Genomic DNA, 21996 nt, shown 5'->3' with positions numbered 1-21996 from the left:
AGAGTTTTTTCTGGCTGAATGTTGATATGTGGAGATTTTCATGGACACAAGAGTCCTGCTGACTTTTAGAGATGGACCTGGCCAGGAGGAGCCTCTACTCCAAGGCATTCCCACCTTGGTTTCCCCCAAACCAGGGTTTGTCATTCCCAAGCTGTGGCCGGATGGAGGAGGAGGAAAAGCCCCAGGGATCCCTCACGAGGAGGGGCTGCAAACCCAGCCCAGGGAGGTGTGAGGCGGAAAGAGCCCCCCTGAGCCAGGAAGGCGGCCAGAGATCCAGCCAGAGCTCAGAGCTGGTGGAGAAGCCTCATGGCAGGGAGAAGCCCCACAAGTGCTTGGAATGTGGGAAGGGTTTCAGCTACAGCTCCACCCTGGTGGAACACCTGAACATCCACACTGGGGAGAGGCCCTGGGAGTGGGGGGAATGTGGGAAGAGCTTCAGTGGGACCTCCGACCTGAGCAAGCACCACAAGATCCACACTGGGGAATGGCCCTAGGAGTGCTTGGAATGTCAGAGGAGCTTCAGGTGGCATTCAGAGATCGTCACTCACCAGCACTTCCACACCAGGGAGAGGCCCTGCGAGTGTCCCGAGTGTGGGAAGAGCTTCGTGCGCTGCTGCAGCTCCATCCCCCATGGGAGGATCTGTGCTGGATGATCCCCAGTGACCCCCGTTGGGCAGAGCCCTGGTGACCCCTGTTCTGGCTGATCCGTGTTGGGTGGGGGGAAGGTGTTGGAGAGATTTCTTTCCCTTCTCCTTGTGCTGCTGTGATTTGGTTGGTAATAAATTCCCTCCGTGTGCCCAGGCCGGGTCTGTTGTGCCCGTGCGGGATTTGCTGAGGGATCTCTCCCGGTCCTTGTCCCCAGCCAGGAACCCTCGGTTCCATTTTCTGTCCCTGTGCGGCTGCGGGGGCAGGGACAGAGCGGCTCTGGGGGTGCCTGGCATCGGGCCAGCGTCACCGCTCGCCACGGGCACCGCTGAGATCCCGCGCCCCTGGGCACGCATTGCTGGGCTCACCTGAGCTCCCACCGGCCCAGCGCCCCAAGGTTCCCGCTTCCCAAAAAACCCCCAGCCCGGGGCTGCAGCGTCCCGGAAAGGCCTCAGCCAATGGCAGCGCAGGCAGGAGGCGGCGCAGCCAATGAGATCTCGGGACGTTGTATTGCGTCATCGGCTGCCGGGCAGAGCCCGTGGCCGATCGCTGCCCAAAAGTGGCGGCAGCCAATGAGAGCGCGCGGCGCTGCCGAGCCCGCCCTGCTCCGGACTGGTGCTCCCAGCGCAGCGCGGCTGCTTTGGGGCTGCTGCTCCCTGCCCGGCCCCGGCCATGGGGCGAGGGGCGGCAGCTGGGGCCCTACTGGTGGCACTGGTGGTGCTGGGAGCCCCCCCGGCTGCGGGCGCGGAGCTCTCGGGTGAGCGGGGGGCGGGAGGCGCTGGGACAGGGGGGGAGAAGGGGGAAAAGGGGGCGAAGCGGGGAGCCCGGAATGGAGGGGGAGGAGATGGGGACCCCCCAAAGGGAGAGCGGGAGGGGCTAAGGGGTGGGGAGAGGGGAGGGAGGGGTGGTAGAGGGTGGGGAAGGGGGAAAAGGAGAGGGGGGGACCCCAAAACCGAGCCCGAAGGGGCCGGGGATTGGGGAATTTGTGGGAAAATCGGGGAAAAGGGACCCCAAAAGTGATTTGGGAACGGCCGGAGTTTGGAGGGGAGAGGATATGAAAGGGGAAATGGGAGAAGGGCGGCAAAGAGGAAGCGGCAGCGCGGTCAGGAGGGTCCCGTGGCGGCCGTGGGGCACAGGGGGTGCGGAGTGGGGATCCGGGGTGGGCCCCGGAGCTCTGGGGGTGCTGCTGGGGGGTGCTGGGGTGGCACCCCCTGACCTGTGTCATGGACACTCAGGGATGTTTCAGGCGATGGCAAAGCAGGAGTGTTACTTCATTAACGGCACGGAGAAGGTGAGGTATGTGCTGAGGTACATCTACAACAGGGAGCCATACGCGACGTTCGACAGCGACGTGGGGCACTACGTAGGGTTCACCCCCTTTGGGGAGAGGTATGCCGAGCGCTGGAACAGTGACCCGGACACACTGGAGTACAGACGGGCTCAGGTGGACACGTACTGCCGGCAAAACTTCGAGGGCATGTCTCCGTTCATCACGGAGCGCCGAGGTGAGCGCGGGTCAGAGCGTGTCCCCTCGGGCCCTGCCCTGCCAATGACCCTGAAGCCGCTCAAAACCTCCCTGGCCATCGGCCCAGAGCCCTCAGCCCTCCTTGTACCGACCCTCGGGATCTCCAGATCCTCCCAGTCCCTCCCAGTGCCCCCCGCTCCACGCGTCCATTTCAGCGACCGTTAAAGCTGACGCTTCGCAACCAATGAGAGCGCATGATTTTGATGACTCCCCTGTTGCTAGGCAGAGCCGCAGAGCTGAGTGCCCTGCGCTGGACTCGGCCTCCCAGAGCCGCGCACTTAATTCCCAGTTCATCCCAGTGCCATCCCAGTCCCTCCAAGACCATCTCTAATTCCTCTCCAGTCCCTGCCAGTGCATTTCCAGTCTTTTCCCAGTTCATACCCAGTTCACTCTCGGACCTCCACCCTCTCTCCCAGTTCCCCGCCCCACCACGTTCCCTCCCATCTCTCTCAGTGCCAACCCAATAAATCCCAGTCCCTCCCAGTAAACCCCAGTTCATTCCCAGTCCCTCCCAGTCCTTCCCAGTCCCACCCAGACCCTCCAAGTCTATTCCCAGTCTATTCCCAGTTCACTCCCAGACCTCCACCCTCTCTCCCACTGCCCTCCCATCCCTTCCCATCTCTCTCAGTGCCACCCAACTCCCTCCCAGTCTACACCCAGTGCCTCACAGTATATTCCTAGTCCATCGCAGTCCATTTCCAATCCAGTCCCATTCCCTCACAAACCGTCCCAGTCCCTCCCAGTCCATTCCCATTCCCTTCCAGTCCATTCCCAGCCCAGCCCAGCCCTCCCCTCTCTCTCCCAGTGCCCCCCAGCTGATCCCAGTGTGTCCCCGCTCTCTCTCTCTCTCTCCCAGTGCCCCCCAGCGTGTCCATCTCGCTGGTGCGCCCCTCGAGCTCCCAGCCCGGCCCCGGCCGCCTGCTCTGCTCCGTGATGGATTTCTACCCTGCTGCCATCCAGGTGAGGTGGTTCCAGGGCCAGCAGGAGCTCTCGGAGCACGTGGTCCCCACCGACGTGGTCCCCAACGGGGACTGGACCTACCAGCTGCTGGTGCTGCTGGAAACGCCGCCCCGGCGCGGGCTCACCTACAGCTGCCAGGTGGAGCACGTCAGCCTGGAGCAGCCCCTGAGCCGGCACTGGGGTACGGGGGAGCCCCTGGGGGCGCTGGCAGAGCCACTGGGCTATGCTGGGAGCCACTGGGAGGGAGCTGGAGAGAGCCGGGCTGGGACTGGGAGAGGGGCTGGGGGCTGGGCAAGGGCTGGGAAGGGGTTTGGGGGATGCTGGGGAGGGTGGGATGGGGTTGGGAGGGTCCTGGTGGGCACTGGGAGGGAGTTTGGGGGCGCTGGGAGTGACTGGGAGGGATCGCAGTGAGCCCGGAGGGGCTGGAAGGAGATCGGCCATGGCCAAGCGGGGCTCGCCATGAGCTCGGTTGTGCTGGGCACAGACTGGGAGGGCTCTGGTTGAGTCCTGCTGGGGCTGCCAAGGGACTGCGAGAGGCTTTGGGGCTCCTGGGGCGCCGGGGGCAACTGGGAGGGGGCTGAGGGGTGCTGAGAGGGACGGGAGGGGCTTTGGTGGCTCCTGGCCAGGAAAAAAGGGATCAGGGGGAGGTTTCAGGGGCTCCTGGCTGGGCTGGAGGCCACAGGGAGGGCGCTGGGAGGGGCTCGGGGTGTCCCTGAGGGGTTTTGGGGGTGCTGAGCCCTGCGGACCCCCCAGAGATGCCGCCGGACGCCGCCCGCAGCAAGATGCTGACGGGCATCGGGGGCTTCGTCTTGGGCTTCGTCTTCCTGGCGCTGGGGCTCGGCTTCTACGTGCGCAAGAAGGTCAGGGCGGGTGCCGGGGGTGGCGTCCCGGCCGTGGCGGAGCGTGCGCGCTCCCGCCGGGGCCCCCAGCCCGGTGTCACCCCCTTTTCTCTGCCCACAGAGCTCCTGAGCCGGCGGCGGCCGCAGCCCCTCCCCGTGGGCTCGGGCCCGGCCGGGACCCCCCGCTCCGTCCCCGCTCCGCTGATTTTGGGGGGGGTCCCGTGTCCCCCCCAGCCCCGCTGGCGCTCTGCCCCCGCCCAGTGCCTGCTCCCAGTGCTCCCAATAAAGCTTCCCAGTTGGCCCCGGGCCGTTTATTGGGGGCGATGGGGAGGGGTTGGGGGGGGGCGATGGGACGGATTTGGGCAAAGGGAGGGGGAGAAAGGGTGGGGGCTGGGCCCGGGGGGAGCGGGAGGAGGGGGAGGTGGAAGGGGCGGGAGACGTGAGAGAGAAGAGGGGAAGGAGGCGGGATGAGGAACGAGGAGGAGCTGGAGGAGCGATTGAACCGGGGGAGGAGAGGCGGGAGGAAGAGGAGGGGGAGATGAGGAGAGGAGCAGAAACCAGAGAAGCAGCGGAGATCCTCCGGCCTTCACCGAGGTGTCCACGCGGGGAGCCAGGAAGATGTGGAGCCCCCAGCCAGGTGTGTTCCCAACGCGGGGGCTCTGACCCTGGGGGTCACCCGGGATTATCCAGCGTGGATCCTCCAACGGGGGCTGGACCTGGAGCGGGGCACGGAGCTCTTCCCGCACCGGGGCACGGCGGGATCCACGGGCATCGACCCCTCCCTCATCAAAGGACAGCTTTCAGTTACAGTGGTTAGGACAACTAGTTAGTTATGGTAGTTAGTACAGGTAGTTAGTTATGGTAGTTAGGACAGCCTGTTTGTTATGGCAGTTTTTCGAATACAAACTCTCTCAAACCCCAACTCCCCTGACGTGTCCCTTCCCTCTCCCGCTGTGACTCAGCTGCCCGGAGCAATGTGAGGGGAGGGCGGGCCCAGCCTGGCCCAGAGCTGAGCCCCAGCAGAGCCCTGGCAGAGCCCAGAGCAGCCTCGGCACCTGCAGAGTCAGCCTGGAAGGAGGCGCTTGGAGCCTTCTCGGCTGCACCCGGCTCTTGGTTACAAACTGTGTGTGCTGGAAAATGCCACCGGCTCTGCAGGAGGGCAGAAGGGGCCCGGGCAAGGCCCAGGTGCTCCATGCAAGGGAAAAACCTGCCCTGGGTTTGTTATAAATAACTAGGTAGTGTTGGCTTTTGCTATTATGTATTGACTTCTGCAAAATATTCTTAATCACACTAATTTTGATACAGTACAGTTTGTAGTCACTTTTCACTGCTGTTGCTATAGTATAATTTGTCAGCTTTTTGTGGCCATTGCCTGGCCCCTGTGTAGCTCATATCCTGAGAACATCATTTATGGATGATATTTGAGTTTGACGACAGTGTGAAAAATATACATTATAGTTTTGGCTTTTGCAAAATATTCAAGTGGATGCCATGTGTTGTGCATTAGAATGTTAACTTTTGCAGAAGTAGCTGTAGTTGTGAAATAAGAACTAATGCTTTTATTTTTGTAACTAACTGACAATAATAACTCAGAGATATTTCTGAAAGAGCTAATGTTCATTTAAAGTACTTGTGGAAATAGCTAAAAGCGTCTGCATGGTCAGGTAACATTTAAGGAAGGGATGTGATGAGGCCCCTGCCACTGACCCTTCCACTGTCAATAACTGTCACCTGCTGAAACCACAGAACAGGGGCCCTTGTGAGGCAGTGACACACAACCCTCAAAACAGCAATCCACGATTCCTGCACGTGCTCTAAAAAGGCGAGTTGGGGGTCAAACCAACCTAAAGAATTCCTGGAACATGTAAACGAGTTCAAAGAAATGTTTGAATCTGTACAATCATTATGAATATGTATTTGAACAATACAATGGAGAAACTAGACAAGAAGAGTTGCTGTGGGTAACCGGTGTGCCTCTGGCCATTGCCAACACCCAGCACTGTTACTGATTTGTCCCTGATTATTCCTTATTAAACTTTCAGAAATTCTAAAGAGTGAGGCTCATTTCTCACAAAACCCAAGGTGCTCACCCCTTGTTCTTCCCCCAAAGCCAGGATTTGTCAATCCTAAACTTTGTCTGGACGGAGGAGAAGGAGACTGCGAGGAAAAGGAAGATGCACTGGTGTGGAGGCCCATGGGAGTCTCAATCTCCCACCCATGGAGGACTGGTCCCCAATGAGAAGAATAGATTTCAAGGTTATGGTGAGAAGCTTGCTTCTCCCACAGATCTTTGCAGGCACATGCTGATTTATGGAAAGTTATGTTACCCCATTGGCTCGTTGGCCTAATTACCCTAGTTCACCCCCTATTACCCATCTCTGGTTAGTCCCTAGAATGTTCTCCCTCTCTGTCCCTCCATTGGCCCCAGTTTACTGCATTCCTCTGCCCCTGTTTCCCTATTAGCTGACCCGACCCTTAACCCCTCCTTTGCCCCATTTTCCCCCATATCCATTGGACCCTGACCCTCAGCTCCACCTTCACTACCCCATATAAAAACCCCCTGTGCCCTCAGCTTGCACCCTGTCTTTGTCCCTGGACCCTGTTCAGCTCTGTCCCCTGTTCCTGTACCAATAAACCCAGTTTGCTGAGATCATACCCAGACCCATCCTGCCGACTTTGTCAGCTTTATAAAGCAGCCGTGAGCTCCGGGCTCCTGAGTGCCGGACGCTCCAGGGGCCTTGGCAGCACCAGGACGCTCCAGACTGGGACAGCCAGGCAGGGCAGGAGGAATCACTGCCCCTTTCCCCTCCCTGCTGCTCCATCTCCCAGCCCAGCATCGCTGCAGGACAGCCTCACTGCCAACGCCATCCTGCCAGGGATGGACTGGGGGGATCTCCTTCCCCTTCCCTCTGGCATGGAGGCAAATCCCATCTTCTCCTTGTCCTCCCTCCTTCTTCTCCTCATTCTGTCCTTCATCCATCCACGTTCCTTTCCCATCTCCTTCCTCCCTTGTTCCTTCTTGTTCCTTCCTCTCCTCCTGCCTTTTCCTTTTCCCTTCTCCCTGTCTCTTCCTCTCCTTGTCCTTCCTCCCCCAGACACTGAGCTGCAGACAGAGACCAGGGAGAACAAATCCCTGCCACAGAACCTCGTGGAAGAGGCCATTTGGAACGGCTCCACGGCGCAGGAATCCAATGGGGAGGAAAAGCCCCAGAAATCCCACACGAGGAGGGGCTGCAAACCCAGCCTGGAGAGCTGAGAGGAGGTAAAAGCCTCCCTGTGCCGGGAAGGGTGTGGGGAATGTGAGAAGAGCTTCAGGCAGAGCTCAGCTTATTCCTGGTGCCTCCAAAAACGGCAGTGCCAGATGCAGAGATCCCCCCGTAGATCCATGGGAATGCAGAGATCCCCCTGCAGATCCATGGGGATGCAGAGATCCCCCTGCAGCCCCCGGAGCAGCCACGCTGGAGCACGGGGATGCCTCAGAGGAGGCTGTGCCCCCGTGGCCAGAGGGGCCCCGCTGGAGCAGCCTGTCCTGGCAGGACTGACCCCGGGGCACAGTGACCCACGCTGCAGCACTTGGAGGGGGGCTGTGCCCCGTGGGATGGACTCAGCTTGGAGAAGTTCCTGGAGAAGTCTCCGGTGGGAGAGAGCCCAGGGTGCAGCAGGGGAACGACTCCTGTCCCTGAGCAGAGGGAGAAGCCCCGGGGCATGAAGTGAGCACGGCCCCATTCCCTGTCTCCGGCACTGCCGGGGTAGGAGGTGCAGCTGGAAGGAGGGAGGCGTGGGGGAAGGCTGGATTTAAGGATCTTCACTTACTTCTCATTATCCTGCTCTGAGGTTTTGGAGTTTTCTGTCAGAAATCTCTCCTCTCCCCCACTCATCCACAGGGGTTTGGGGCAGTTTTCCCTTTTTGGGGGAAATCAAAGCGATGCACTGCTGCTCCTAATTAGGGGTAGGAGAAGAGAGGCTCCAGGGCTTCCCGCTGAGCCAGAGCCACCGGAGCCGCAGTGACGGGAAAGCCATGGCGGGAGGTGCGGAGAAGTTTGTTTGTGTTTTCATCTCAATCCCCTCGGGCCCGAGCCCGTTCCAGGGCTGTTCCTCATCTCCGGCTCTGCCCTCACGCAGCCCGGGGGGCCCTGAGAGCGCGGGGCGAGGCTGTGCCGTGTGCAGAGCCCGCCCCTGGCGGCGATTGGGCGACGGTGCCGTCAGTCGTGGTTCTGGCGCGCTGATTGGTGGGATCGGGGCGGAGCAGGGCCCCGGTGGCGGCCTGAGGGCGGCCGTGGCTCGGCAGCGGCGCCATTGGCGGAGCGTGTGTGCGGGCCCGGGAGCGGCGGCAGCGGCCGGAGCGCGGTGAGGCGGCGGCGGAGCTGGGAGGTGGCCGCAGCGCAGGTGGGAGCCGCGCTGGGTTGTGCGGGGGCTCGGGGCTCGCCGCGGGCCTCGGGGGCGGCAGGGGGCTCAGGCGGGTTCGTTGTGCCGTGTCCGGCGCGTGTTGCCGCTGGCGTGAGGGCGCTGCGGGAGCGGCTGCCCGCGGTCTCCTTGCGGCCGCTGCCTCGGCAGGAGCCGCTGCCGGAGCAGCGCTGGCTCGGCCCGGTTCCTGTGGCTGGGACAGAGGCGGCTGCCCCGTGCCCGGGGCTGTGCGGGGAAATTGACGTGGCCGGAGGTTTCTGTGCCCAGAGGAGACAGAGGAGTCCTGTACAAGTGACTTTATTGCTGAGCAGAGGGAGAGGCCGTGGGGCATTTGCCGTGCGCTCTCTGCCATTGTTGTAGTTCGCAGCCTCCTTTTTATCCTCATTTTCCCGGCCGCTTCTCCCTCTCCCTTTGCCCGCTGGCTGAGGTACTTGGAAGGTTCAGACTTCCACATCTGCCCACTGCATGTCCTCGTTAATGTGCAACCCCACTTTTGTAGAACAGCCGATATTCACGGCTCTGTTAAGTCTTTGTTCTTCTGGAAGTTCAGGAATGTAGCGGGACTTTCTGTGAGCAGCAGTTCATGTTAATTAGTAACAATTATTGAAGCTGGTGGTTTCGCCCGTTACTTCCTTATCTACAAGTCCCTGGCCCCTCGCTCAGCTGCTGAATGAGCTGCACTCTCAAGGTGTGGAGCACGGTAAAAAGGTGAGAGTTGCTGTAGCACATCAGAGCGGAAACAGCATTCGTTTAACCCATGGTCTGCCAGGGTGCCACAAAACCGTGTCCCATTCCCATTCTTTTCACGTTTGGACTGGTAGATGAGCTGCTTTTTTGTTTCCGTTGGTTTTTTTTTTCACCACTTTTCCTTTGTCATCTATTTGCCAACAGCAGTTGGATTCATTTAGTTTTCCACAAACTCCTCTTTTTTCTGCTAACAGATGATCTGATCCCATCCCATGGTGAAATGTTGTGTTCCTCATTTCAGTGGATTGCTCAGCAGGAAGGTCAGGAGCTGGAGCTGTCTGGTTGGTTGTTCCGAGGGCAGCTTGTAATCTAATGATGCCATTGAAATGAGAAATGGGTTCTGTGGCTCCTGATATGAATTAGTTTGGGTTCCCAGGGGCCGGTCCATGGTGTTGTCGGATTTGTTCTGGTGGCCTTTCCCCATTTTTGTCCGCTCTCTCCGGCTAGGGCTGCATCAATTGACTGCTTTTCTCTAACTAAATCATCAAATACTTGGATTCCCAACTGATTTCCCTGAATTTTTGGTAGCAAAAAGTCCCCAGTACCCTAATATACCCTGTATATAACACAGAGAGTGACAGCAGATGTTGGAGTGGGCAGAGGGATGATTCCCCCCCATTTATGTATAGTGAAGTTTTCCCAACCTTCTCCATTTGCTGTTTCCCTTTGCAGCTTCACCCGTTTCTGCTGCAGGGTCAGATATCCTCACCCTGGGCTCTGCCTTGAGCTGTGCAAATTCCATCAGTGCAAGCAGGCAGAGCTTGGGCTGAGGGCAGAGGGAATCAGCCCAATTCCTGCCCCAGGCAAGAGACCCAGGTCCATTGTCCAGGCTTTGCCCAGCAGTGTTCATTTGCATTTCTAAAGCTCCTCTGCAGGCTGCCTGCAATGAAGCTTCTCTTCCAGGGCAGCCACCTCGTGAGTCACGTGTGGCCCCCCACAGAATCTGGTTTTTTTGCAAAAAGTATCAACTATTTACGAGTTAAAAGTATTATGGTAATGCTCTTCAATTTTGCAAAATGCAGTGTTAAAAACGCCAATCACTTGTTTTTAAAATTTTTTAAAATTTAATAGTAATAAAATGGTTATAAAAATAGTAATACAATTAGAGTAATAATAATTTGGACAAACTGAATTAGGACAATATGAGACAATAAATACAAAGTGTTACGGATGTCCCGGTACCTTTTGCTGGGCAGCACGAGCCTCAAAAGGACACCCGTTAACAAAGGATTAACCCTTAAAAACCATAGCCTGTTGCATATTCATACACTTCATACCTGAGGCATAAATTCCATTCAAATACAGGATTCTGTCTGGTCATCCTCAGCTTCTTCCTCCAAATCCTAACAGCGCCTTTGAGGCGGGAAGAAGTTGGTTTCTTCTGATAGGAGAGCAATAAATTCTTCTTCTCTGAAAGATTTAGGTGTCCTGTGGCTGCTATCTCGCTGTGAGTCCTTTCTTTTTAAAAAAGTATCCTGCATAGCATCGTTTCTATTTTAACAATTCTTATAATCTAAAACTATATTTAACACAGTACTTAAGAAAACTAATACAGCATTACTTTCTAAAACAACACATATAATATTCATTTCAATATTTGCGAAAAGCCAATCATAAAATAGATGCATTTTTCACATGCAGCATAAAGGCGAACATGGAAGAACCCAGACCAAAAACTGATTCTCACAATTCTGTCCCAAACCCACCTGAAAATATAAAGTGTGAGTTTTATGAAAAATTTTTCTCATGTTGTAATTTTGTCACTGAAGCTGCAGGGAAAACAAAAACTCTCCAAGAATCTCTTTAGTGTTAGAGAGTCAAGGCATTGCTTGGTTCTGGCCAGGATTTGCAACAGAAATAATTTCTTTCACAAATAACCCGGCTCTGCGGAGAAAATCATTCCATGGCATGTGAGTTTTACTGGATTTTTCCTAAACTTTATGTAGTCTGAACCAATCTAAATCTCCTGGTTTAATGTTCATTGCTTCCAAGTTGTGTAAGTTTTTAGTATTTGGTTTCCTGTTGGACCCGGATTTCTTCCCCTCTGCTGTGAATTCGGTCCACACTCGTGGATTTCCTTCTCAGCCTTTTCCAGACCAGGTGTCTCCAGCTGTGCCGGGGGCAGTGTCTGGGGTAGCTGTTGGTTGCTGTTTGCTGCTGGGCATTGATGTTTTGTTGCTGGTCGTTATCTCTGTGGGTGTCTTTTGGGCTATTCCCAGTCTGTGGAGATGTTGAACTCATCTCCGTTGAGTGGTGTAACAGCCCTTAAATAAAACCTTTAAAATTCCTTTCCCCAAGGCAAAGACAAACCAAGCCGGAGCAGAGAAAGAAGATTTAAAAGAACCAGAATGGGTACATTTTGCAGCACTGCAGTCGCAGTCAGCCCAGAGTGTGGGTGTGAGTGAGCCCCAGAGTGGAATTGTGCCGTGGTGCTCCCCAGCAGCTGTGGCAGTGCAGGCCCAGCCAGCGCTGAAGCTGCAGCAGTGGCAGCAAGGCTTGGCCGCAGTGGCTGGAGGTGCCAGGGGAGGGTGGCCAGGATTTCCGAGGGTTTGAGCAGAGGATCTGTGGGCAGGCCCAGGGGCTTGGCCCGCTGTGGAGCCCTGGCTGCTGCTGCGTTGCCTTCAGGGCAGGCTCAGGGGCGGCTGCCATGGTCCTGCTGCAGGCGGGAAGTGCAAATCTCCGGGGCTTCAGAGCCCCTGAGGCCAGGCTGAGGGGTCCCCCCGTGTTCAGCTGTGCTGGCGGCTGTTTCTGGCCTCAGGGACACTTGGCATGGGCCCCTTGGCCACCAGTGGTGCTGCTTTGCACTCCTTAGGCAGGAGCTGATGTCCTGGCTGGGTGTTGGCAACAGCAAAGTGCCAGGGCAGGCTCTGTGCCAGCCCAGCTTCCTGTGGGAGAATCTACCTTGATCTCTGATCCAGTGCTTGCTGAAGCAGTCAGAATTGCTTTTGCCCCCCTGTTAGGTGCCATGGTGTCAGCAGAAGATATTGAAGCCTTCCTGCTCAGGGCATTTCAGTGCCAGGCTCTTAGAAGCACCCAGAGCTCCTTGGGTTGAGTTGAGCATGGGGCGGTGACCTGCGCTTTGTCTGATTCCCCTTCCTTAATAACAGCCTGTCTTGTAGCTCTTTTCCCTCCTGCTGCCCTTGCAGAGCCATCCACAAACACATTTTGTCCCTCAGGCCAGGGAATGTCCCATCAATCTCTCCCAGCCTGGGTCTGGAGCTCTGTCCCTTGAGTGCAGTCCTGGGTTCCTTGCCAGCCCCTCTCCAGGCTGTTCAAACAGGAGGCTGGGTTAAACCCTTGCCCTGTCCCCAGTTCTGAATCCTCCTGTGCCATTGAACAAGTTTCATACTGTAATAACCGAGCCCTGCTCATTCATTTAGAGGCTCTTTTGGTTGTCAAAGCTTTAACTTGCTGCCAGACTTGAACTCTAGGAGATCCTCCTGTTGTCATCAGATTTCAGGCCTCAGCTCCCATGAAAGCTGTGGCTGCAGAATTCTGCAGACAATGAGGCTGCTCTCTGGCCACTGGGTTAAACATTTTAGCACAAGAATTCCTTTGGCAAGACCCTGTTTAACATCCACCTATAATTCAAATTCTTTTACCCTGTCTGGAAGGGCCAGGGCAGCCGCCTCACTTCATCTTCATTTTAACACTTGAAAATTCTGTGTTTCCTCCTCCTGTCCATGCATCCAGTTTGTTGACTGGCAGGATAGGAGTGTTACAGGGAGACACCCCTGGCTCCAAAAGCCCTGCCTTCTACAGGGACTCAATACCAGGCTGTGAGCCCTTCCTTCCCTCCCCTGGAACAGGGTATTGCTTGTCCTGGTTGCTTTGAAGTAATTTGTAGAGGCTCCATATCTAATTTTCCCTCTTTCCCTGGGGCTGCCCACACTTCTGGGTTCACTTCAGCATAGGTCTGGCCAGACATTTGACACAGAGGTAGAACAGAACTGGCCTCTGTATCACCTTTTATAATATTAATTTGCATTCCATGTTTAGCAATCAAATCCCTTCCCAGTAAATCATGATAACAATTAGGAGCAAATAAAAATTCATGGATTTCAAATCCATCTCCCAGATCTACTAATAGTGGTTGAATAAAACCATGCATATTTCCTACTTATCCCCTCACTAATCAAACAAATCTTTTGCATTTTTCCCCCTTAGGTCTAAGATTCAGATTGCATTGAGAGGCTCCTGTGTCCATCAGGAGAGGCCTCCTCTCAATGCAGACCCACCTGAATGTTCTCAAGGGCTCCAGTGTGGAGGGTCCCTGGTGTGATGGGAGCTGTGACAGCGCTGCCAATCCATGTCCATCAAGGGGTGGACTTGCTGGTCCTGAGGGTGCTGCTGTCTGTGCTTGCAGTGTCCTTGTGCCCTGCAGCTGGAGCCCTGATTCCTTGCCAGGGGCTGTTTGGGTGGGCTGTCCCCTGCCGAGGAGGGCAATGCCTCTGCCGGGTGCTTGTGGCCGAGCCCGTGCCCTGGGTGCTGGGGCCCCCTTGGGCCCTGGGGCTGATCCCTCAGGGGCTGTAGGAACTCTGCCCTGGCCTTTGCCTTCAGCTTGGCCTTTTGCTGCTCCCTTCTTGCACTCACCTGCTGTGCCTTTGTGCCCAAGTGCTGCAGGGCCTTCTTCTGCCCCTCCTGCAGCCCCCCTCAGTGCCTGTGGGTGTTTGTCTTGCTTTACATGACAGGTGTCTGCTTGGGAAGGCAGAAAAAGCCTCTCTTGAAATGGAGAATGCAAAGCCCCTCCCTCTTAATTTTTAGACTAGTGAAATCAAGGGGCTCTCAGGCAAAGCTATGGGAATAGGAATATCAGTTCTTTACTAGTGTGTAAATAAAGCAAACAAAGAACAACAGCTCCGGCAGTGCCAACAAACAGAGCCCGGAGCCAGTCCCGGCCTTTCGGCTGCGGCGCTTTCCCGTTGGGTGCAGTTCCGGGCACGGCCGGCAGGGGCGCTGGTGGCTCCCGCGGGGCAGGGCAGCGCATCCCTCCCAAAGAGCCCCGGCATCCCGAAATGGGGAGAGCGAAGCGGGGGGAGCTTTTGGCATTGCTGGGACTGGCAGCAGCCTGGGCAGGGTGGGCACCGAGGAGAAGGGGGACCCCCAATCCAAGCGTGACCCCAGCAGCTGGGACAGGGGGGAGCCCCCGAACACCAAAGGGATGGGTCCAGGGACAGGGAACTCCTGGGAGGCTTTTTCAGGGCTGAATCTTGCTGTTTGGGAGGTTTTTCTTGAGCCCAGATGGCCAATGACTTGTAGAGATGGACTTAGGCAGAGAGACCTTCAAACTCAGTGTGTGTTGGGGAAGATGAAACAGGAAAGCCTTATAAATATGATTGTCTGGCAAAAGATTTTGAGAATATAGAAAATATAAGGAAGATTGAAATGAAAGAAAGCTTTGAGATACCTCAGTTAGTGAACAACTGGAAACCAATGGTGTGGCCCAACTGAAGGTAATCCCCTTCTGATGAAACAACTCCCTCTGCTTGCAGATCGATCCAAGGGTCAGAGCAGACCCCACTAGCTCAGCAGAAGGGGTTTAAAGAGGAGTTTTTAGGGTTTAAAATGTAACACAGTATGGTGATGTAGTGATTCTTACAGGCTGTATGTAAATGCTATAGGATTTGTATCTTGTACTAGATTGGCTAGTGAGAAATAGAATATTCAACACAGAAGATTTATTGTATTGTAACAGGAACCTTACTCTCTTACGCTCTTCCCCTCTTACTCTCTCACACTCTCATCCTCTCTACCCCTCTCTTCTCTCGGGCCTGCTCCGAGCTGTGCCTGGCAGCTCCAAGCAGGGCCCTGCACCCAGGCCCTTTGCAATCAACCGCAAGTTCCAGGGCCTGGCTGCAGAGATCTCTCGTCTCCGTCCATCCCGACCGTCCAACCCCCGACGCTCCTACAAACGCGCTCATCCCTTGTTTTCCCCAAACCAGGATTTCCCATTGCCAACCCCTGGGAGGCTGCGAGGAAGAGGAAGATGCCCCGGGACACTGAGGCAGGTGAGGAGGAAGTCAGTGTCCCTTTCCCCTCTGTGCTGCTCCATCTCCCAGCCCAGCAGGGCCCCCGGCTGCATCACAGCCCTGGGGGGATCTCCTTGCCCTTGTGTGTGGCACGGAGGCAAATCCCATGCTGTCCTTGTCCTTCCTCCCCCAGAGCAGGAGCTGAGCATGGAGAGCAGGGAGGACAAATGCCCGCGGCAGAACCTGGTGGCAGAGGCCGTTTTGAGCGGCTCCACGGCGCAGGAAGCCAACGGGGAGGAAAAGCCCCGGAGCTGCCGCACGAGGAGGGGCTGCAAACGCAGATGGCGGGGATGTGAGGGGGAAAGAGCCAGCCTGGGCCGGGAAGGCGGCCAGAGATGGAGCCAGAGCTCGGAGCTGGTGCTCCATGAGCAGCTCCATGATGGGGAGAAGCCCCACACGTGTGTGGAGTGTGGGAAGAGCTTCAGGTGGAACTGCCACCTGATCAGGCACCAGAGAACCCACACTGGGGAGAGGCCCTACGAGTGTGGGGAGTGTGGGAAGAGCTTCAGCCGCAGCTCCAACCTGATCAGCCACCAGAGGATCCACACTGGGGAGAGGCCTTATGAGTGTTCCAAGTGTGGGAAGAAGTTTCAGACCAGCTCCCATCTCCTCCAGCACTATCAGACTCACACAGAGGAGAGGCCCTTCCAATGCCCTGAGTGTGGGAAGGGATTCAAATTCAACTCTACCCTCATCACCCACCGGCGCATCCACACTGGGGAGAGGCCCTACGAGTGTGATAAATGCAGGAAGAGGTTTCAGACCAGCTCCTATCTCCTCCTGCACTATTGGATTCACACAGAGGAGAGGCCCTTCCAATGCCCTGACTGTGGGAAGGGATTCAAGCACAACTCCACCCTCGCCAGGCACCGGCGCATCCACACAGGGGAGAGGCCCTACGAGTGTCCCCAGTGTGGGAAGAGCTTCTCCAGGAGCTCTATCTTGACCCAACACCAACGGAGGCACCGGTAAGGGAAGCCCTGCGAGTGCCCCGAGTGCGGGCAGAGCTTCGTGCGCTGCTCCAGCTCCATCCCCCACTGGAGGAGGCACTTTGGGCACAGCCCTGGTCACTCACATTCCCTGTGATCCATGTCAGGACCACACCTGGCTGCTTCTCCTTTTGGGTTGGAATTAGTTTTCCTCTGCTTCACTTTCATCCTTTAAAAACACCCCAAACTGGGTTAAATGAAGGAAATTGATTGAATATATCTGAAGCTCTCCACACTTCCCCCGTTTTTCTGTTGAACAAGCATGGTCTGATTAAATGCAGCAGATACCATCTTTTGCACCATGTTCTGTAGGCATATGCAAAAACATGGCAAAATTAATACTAGTAACAAAGCTATAATGCTCACTATAATGCTGACCTTAACAATAGAGCGTAACCATGATCCCAGGCCTAAAGATTTGAGCTATCCATCAATACCAAAGCCTGATTCTACCTGTAGGTTTCCAGTTAACCGCTCCAGTGTGGAGAGCTTTGTGGACAGCTGGCCAGCTGAGAAAGGTCACGTCGACATAATAGCGTTGGTTAAGTTAGAAGGAGGCAAGTCTAGGATTCAGCAGTCAGTGTCCAACCACTGACAAGGACATTGTGCCCTTGGTGCAACAACTGGATAGAGGAGAAGGTCTCATGCCAAAAATATGAGGACATTTTCAGCAGAATAACCTCAAGAATGTAGAAGTAGTAACAAAATAACCATAAGAATATAGAAGTAGGCGTGGTTGACCGAGAAGTAATTAACCAATAATGAGCTCAGCTTTGAAATATGTATAAGCTTCATTAACACCAATATAAATATGTGTGAGCTATCAATAAAGTTGGAGACTTGCTGATCACGCATATTGAGTGCCGCATTTCTTCCGCTCATCCAAAAAGATCCCCCATCAGGAAACCCGTCCATGAGGAGGGATCATGACAGAAACACAATTTTATTATCAAGAGGTCAAGGGGATTATTAAGTACAATTAATTTTTTTAAATTATATAAATGTAAATTATAGAGATGTTTTCATATATTAAAATAAAATGTTATTAAAATTAAAAAGTATTAGTTATTTTAAAGTAATTAGAGATTTTTAACCAGGGCTGAGCTCCTTCTTCCCGCTCACTGCGGGATGTGGGGAGGGGGCGATGCTGACAGGGCTGGGGGGGCTGCAGCTCCGGCGGGGCGGGGAAACCGTGGGGATCTGGTGCTGCTGCTCTTCCTCCTCCTCCCGCTTCCTTCAGGCCCTGCCCCCACCCTTTGTCCCCCTCCTATTGCCCAAATCCGTCCCATCACTGCCCCCCCCCAAATCCCTCCCCATCGCCCCCCAATAAACGGCCCGGGGCCAACTGGGAAGCTTTATTGGGAGCACTGGGAGCAGGCACTGGGCGGGGGCAGAGCGCCAGCGGGGCTGGGGGGACACGGGACCCCCCCCAAAATCAGCGGAGCGGGGACGGAGCGGGGGGTCCCGGCCGGGCCCGAGCCCACGGGGAGGGGCTGCGGCCGCCGCCGGCTCAGGAGCTCTGTGGGCAGAGAAAAGGGGGTGACACCGGGCTGGGGGCCCCGGCGGGAGCGCACACGCTCCGCCACGGCCGGGACGCCACCCCCGGCACCCGCCCTGACCTTCTTGCGCACGTAGAAGCCGAGCCCCAGCGCCAGGAAGACGAAGCCCAAGACGAAGCCCCCGATGCCCGTCAGCATCTTGCTGCGGGCGGCGTCCGGCGGCATCTCTGGGGGGTCCGCAGGGCTCAGCACCCCCAAAACCTCTCACGGACACCCCCAGCCCCTCCCAGCGCCCTCCCTGTGGCCCCCAGCCCAGCCAGGACCCCCTGAAACCTCCCCCCGATCCCTTTTTGTCCTGGCCAGGAGCCACCAAAGCCCCTCCCGTCCCTCTCAGCATCCCACAGCCCCCTCCTGATGGCGGCGAGGGAAGACAAGCAATCAATCAATATGATTGGCAAAGCAAGCTTCGGTTTATCTTGAGTACACCGGTACTTTTATATTGTTTTCCAGTAATTATGCATACTTGTCGTTAGTTTCTTGGTTTAATTGCTCATACCTGTCGTGAGTTTCTTGGTTTAAAGCAAGAGATTACATTTACATATTCCTCCTACTTTGTGGTTATGCATACTTTATGGTTTCTATTCTCGTTGCTGTCCTTGCCCGTTCGACCTTGTCAGCAGGCAGGACACAGCATCTTCCTATCGTGGCGTGCGGCCTGGTTATGCTAAGTGCGGCCCACTTATGCCAAGCTGCTAAGTTATCATGTATGCTCAGTTATCATGGGGCTTGCTTGTACAACATTTCCACGGATCCATGGCCCTTTTCCTCCAGCCATTCTTCCACACTTTCCCTTCCACACCGCACGCTTGGGCAAATTGCGCAGACCAAGCAGCCTTTTCCCCCCCTTCCCCATTGGCCTGAAGACACTCTGCACCAAGAGAAAGCTCCTGGACAGCCGGCTATCCAACAACAGCAATTTAATGTTCCTCCAGGGGGTGAAGGGAAAGGAAGTGCTGGCACAGGAGAGGTGTTCCCCGCAGGCTCAGGTGGCCCCAGCAGACGCAGCCTCCCGGAGCAGTTCTGCACAGCGCCGCAGCAGGACACTCAGCCACGGCCACACAGCAAAGGCCGCGAGTGCCAGAGGCGGCGCAGTTGGTCTCGCATCTTCTGGAGTCGGGAGCAGGGAACGCTCTGTAGAGCTAAAAGGATGTACAGAGCTTGAAGCGCCAGGCATGAGATGGCAGGGCTGGTGTCATCCGTCATGTCCTGAAGGGCTGCAGAGAGAGAAACAGAGGCCCAGTCAGAGGCTGGATCTGCGGGGAGCTGGGGAGAGCCTCCAGGCTCGTGCATAGCACGCAGCTCCTGGCACGGCCTGGAGGAAGCAGGAGGCAAGAAGGACGAGCTGGCAGCTGCTGGCCAGGAATGTCCCCCAGGCGGCTGCAAGGTGTCTGTGCTGTGGGCACCTTGGGGCGCGCAGGGAGCGGAGCCGTGGGCGGGCGGGCCAGGGAACGCAGGTGCCAGCGGCAGCCCCCGGCGAGAGCCCGCGGGCCGCACTCACCCCTGCAGATGATGCGGAAGTGCGGCTGCTGCCCTGTCAGGAAGCGCCCGGCCATCCCTGGGGAACACAGAGCGTGTCCTGCCTTCAGAGCCACAGCTGCCGCCCACGGGCGCTGCCAGCCCCGAGGCCACACGCCCTGCTGGCCCGGCAGGGCTCAGCCCGGGCCCCTGGCGCACGCTGCCGCCCCAGGCCACGGCTGCCAGAGGGCGGCAGCAGCAACGCCGAGCCCAGCCGGGGCTGCACATGCCCGCGCCCGGATCCTGCTGCCGGGACAGCAGGCGGGGCTGGGGCCGAGCTGCGGCGGGCCGGGCCGGGGAGGGAGCCGGCCTTGGCGCTCACCCATGAACCTGACGGCCGCCTCTCGCAGGGGCTCCTGTGCGCTCCGCACGTAGGGCAGGGCCAGGCGCAGTTGCTCGGCCGCTCGGCTCCTGTCCTCTGCCAGCTGCAGAGAGCGGCGGGGCACGGAGGGAAAGGGTTGATGCGGGCCCTGCCCCTGGGCCGGGCGCTGCCTACGGCCGCCACTGCTCCCCGTGCCCACAGAGCCCTGAGGCCCGGCCAGCAGCCGCAGGCGCCGGGCTCGGCACGGGGCGGAGGGCCCGGCGAGCTGCGGTGCCGCCCCGCAGCAGAGCCCGGCTGGCTCGGGGCTCCATCGGCACCGGCCTTGGCGCCACAGGAGCCTGGAGAAGAGCCCGCACGGCCCAGGCAAGGGAGCGGCGTGTGGGGCGCAGGCTGGTGCCCCTGCCTGCGGCACTGGGCAGGGGCCACAGCTGCCAGCCCCACAGACTGGGCGCCGGGGGCAGGCGACTTCTCCAGGGATTGGGCCGGGCATTCCAGGCTGTCCTTACCAAGCACTCGGCAAATCTCCACATCTGATGCGTCTGCAGCAGCTGCTTGAGATCCTTCCTCTTCAGGAAGCTTACTGCAGAAAGCAGCGTTTCCCGAGAGGCCTGCAGAGCAGCAGAGACCCAGAGATGGCACCGCAGCCCAGGGCACCGGACCCGCATCTCTGTGCCAGGCCCGGGAGGAGGCTGGAGCCCGTCAGGTGCCAGGGGCTGGGGAGACAGCTGAGCTCCCTTCCATGGGGACACCCAGGAGGCCTCACCTGTGCCACACGCCCGTTCTCATCGTGGCAGTGGAAGAAGAGTGGGAGCAGGCTCTGGCTCACATGCTTCTTCAGAGGCTTTTCTCCCTTTGCCACTACCAAGGTGATCACGTCTTGGAAGAGGCGAATGGAGAGCAGCTGCACAAGGCTGTTGTCCTGTTGAAAAGGAAGCCAAAGCCCTTCACATCAGCTGCTCTGGGCCTCCCTGTGCCCAGGCCCAAGGCAGCACCCAAGTGCCGGTGGCTGGGGGCACGGAGCCTCACATTGTCAAAGAGGTGCCAGAGCGCCTCAGCCAGCTGCAGGGCCATGGGGCTGGCTATTGCCAGGTCTTTCTGCAGCAGCAGGAGGCTGAGCACAATGAGGGTCTTCTCCACGATGTCTTCATCCCTATCCCACAGTAGCTTCCCAAGGCTTTCAGTCAGGCTGTACATGCTTGGATCCTGTGTGCAAAACAAGGCTGGGCAACCCCACGCTGCTGCTGCTGCTGCTGCAGGGCTCAGAGGCCCAAGGCCTGTCCCAAAGCACTCAGGCAGCTGAACAGCGACCCTGGAGAGCTGGGAGCAGCTGCCACAGCTGCCAAAGTCCAGCTAAGCCCAAGGGGCTGCTTGCCCCAGCCCCACGCTGCCAGCACAGCTTCAGCTGCTGCCTCCTTCTCACCATCGAGGTGAGCACCACGAGGCCTCGCAGCACCACGCCACGCATCTGCCTGGACTCGCTCTGCAGGTGCCTTGTCAAGATCTCCAGGACTTTTTTACCGCATTCGCTCAAGTCCAGGCAATCCAGGACCTGAAAGGCACAGAGCAGGCACAGAGCAGGCACAGAGGTGCCCAGCTGGCAGGAGCTCAGAAGTGCACAGGGCCGAGCCAAGGCAGCAGCACAGGGCACGGGCAGCGTCCCAGGCAGCTGCGGCTACGAGAGGACAGAGGGTGGGAGGCAGCTGAGCCAGGCAGCGCTGGCCATGGGGCTCACCTCCACCAGGAAGGCCAGGGCGGGCAGCTCCCAGTCTGAAATGCCTTGGCTGAGCAGGTCAAAGAGGCAGGATGCCATGCCGCAACACCAGATGATGGAGACACGGCGCATCTCCCTGGCAGGGAGAAAAAGGCACCATTGCTCCTGGGCTGGGCGGGCAAACGTCTCCCAGGGCTGACTGGCAGAGCTCTGGTCTGCTCCCGAGCATCCCGAGGGCGCTTTGGGAGGCGGCTGTTCCCGGGCAGCCTCCTGTGCCGGCCTTTTCCAGTCTGCTCATGCCTCCCTTGGTGACAAGGCCCGGCTGCCCATGAGCACGGGGACTGTGTGGGGCGTTGCAGGCACAAAGGAGAGGAGCGGTGGGGAGAACGAGGTCTCACCTGGCCAGCAGACGCACTGCACAGTGGTGGGTGTCGGCACAGAGCAGCGTGTCCCAGGCACGCTTGCGTTCCATGGACAGCACCACGTGCTCATAGCGCATTTGGCAGAGCAGGGCCTTCAGGGTCTGCAGCGCAAAGCTGTGTGCAGAGCAAAGCCCAGGTCACGCTGGGAGCCCCGGCTCCTGCCCTGGGGGCGTGGGAGGGATGGGGAGACTGGGAGGACTGGCATGGAGCACCTGTTGGGGTTTGCAGTGAGGCCGTGTTGCTCCTGGCATCCCTGCCAGAAGGTCTCAACCTCTTCTGGCATATCCTGCATGCTGATGTAAGCTTGGAAGAGCAGACGCAGAAAGAGA

General features: G+C 57.5%; 2 protein-coding genes and 1 long non-coding RNA gene across 3 annotated transcripts in view; 2 read left to right on the top strand and 1 right to left on the bottom strand.

The window, feature by feature from the left end:
• Positions 1-15587, top strand: part of LOC129132056 (uncharacterized) — a 157054-nt gene extending 141467 nt beyond the window's left edge. Inside the window, exon 4 of the mRNA XM_077191140.1 lies at positions 15283-15587. Within this exon, the coding sequence (XP_077047255.1) occupies positions 15283-15445 (163 nt within the window). The 3' untranslated portion in view covers positions 15446-15587. The remainder of the gene's footprint in view (positions 1-15282) is intronic.
• LOC143695962 (class II histocompatibility antigen, B-L beta chain-like) lies at positions 1251-4270 on the top strand. The gene is made up of 5 exons (XM_077191209.1): positions 1251-1402; positions 1881-2150; positions 3027-3311; positions 3884-3990; positions 4091-4270. The coding sequence occupies exons 1-5, from the start codon at positions 1318-1320 to the stop codon at positions 4097-4099; spliced, it is 756 nt and encodes a 251-aa protein (XP_077047324.1). The 5' UTR covers positions 1251-1317; the 3' UTR covers positions 4100-4270.
• Positions 15588-17478: 1891 nt separating the features above from the next.
• LOC143695975 (uncharacterized) lies at positions 17479-18057 on the bottom strand. The gene is made up of 2 exons (XR_013185443.1): positions 17758-18057; positions 17479-17657 (listed from the first exon to the last, which is right to left on the bottom strand). It is a non-coding gene; the product is annotated as an uncharacterized LOC143695975 (long non-coding RNA).
• Positions 18058-21996: the final 3939 nt, after the last annotated feature.

The sequence above is a fragment of the Agelaius phoeniceus genome, chromosome 27, assembly GCF_051311805.1.
Source record: "Agelaius phoeniceus isolate bAgePho1 chromosome 27, bAgePho1.hap1, whole genome shotgun sequence".
In the NCBI taxonomy this organism is placed as follows: Eukaryota; Metazoa; Chordata; class Aves; order Passeriformes; family Icteridae; genus Agelaius; species Agelaius phoeniceus.
Note: the sequence above shows the minus strand (reverse complement) of the source record. Positions and strands in the feature narration are given on the sequence as shown.

Bases quoted from the DNA above. Each gene is read 5' to 3' on its own strand.
- LOC143695962 (XM_077191209.1), top strand. From the start codon at position 1,318: ATGGGGCGAGGGGCGGCAGCTGGGGCCCTACTGGTGGCACTGGTGGTG. The intron at 2,151-3,026 runs GTGAGCGCGGGT...TCTCTCTCCCAG, and splicing joins GTTCATCACGGAGCGCCGAG to TGCCCCCCAGCGTGTCCATC. The intron at 3,312-3,883 runs GTACGGGGGAGC...CGGACCCCCCAG, and splicing joins GCCCCTGAGCCGGCACTGGG to AGATGCCGCCGGACGCCGCC.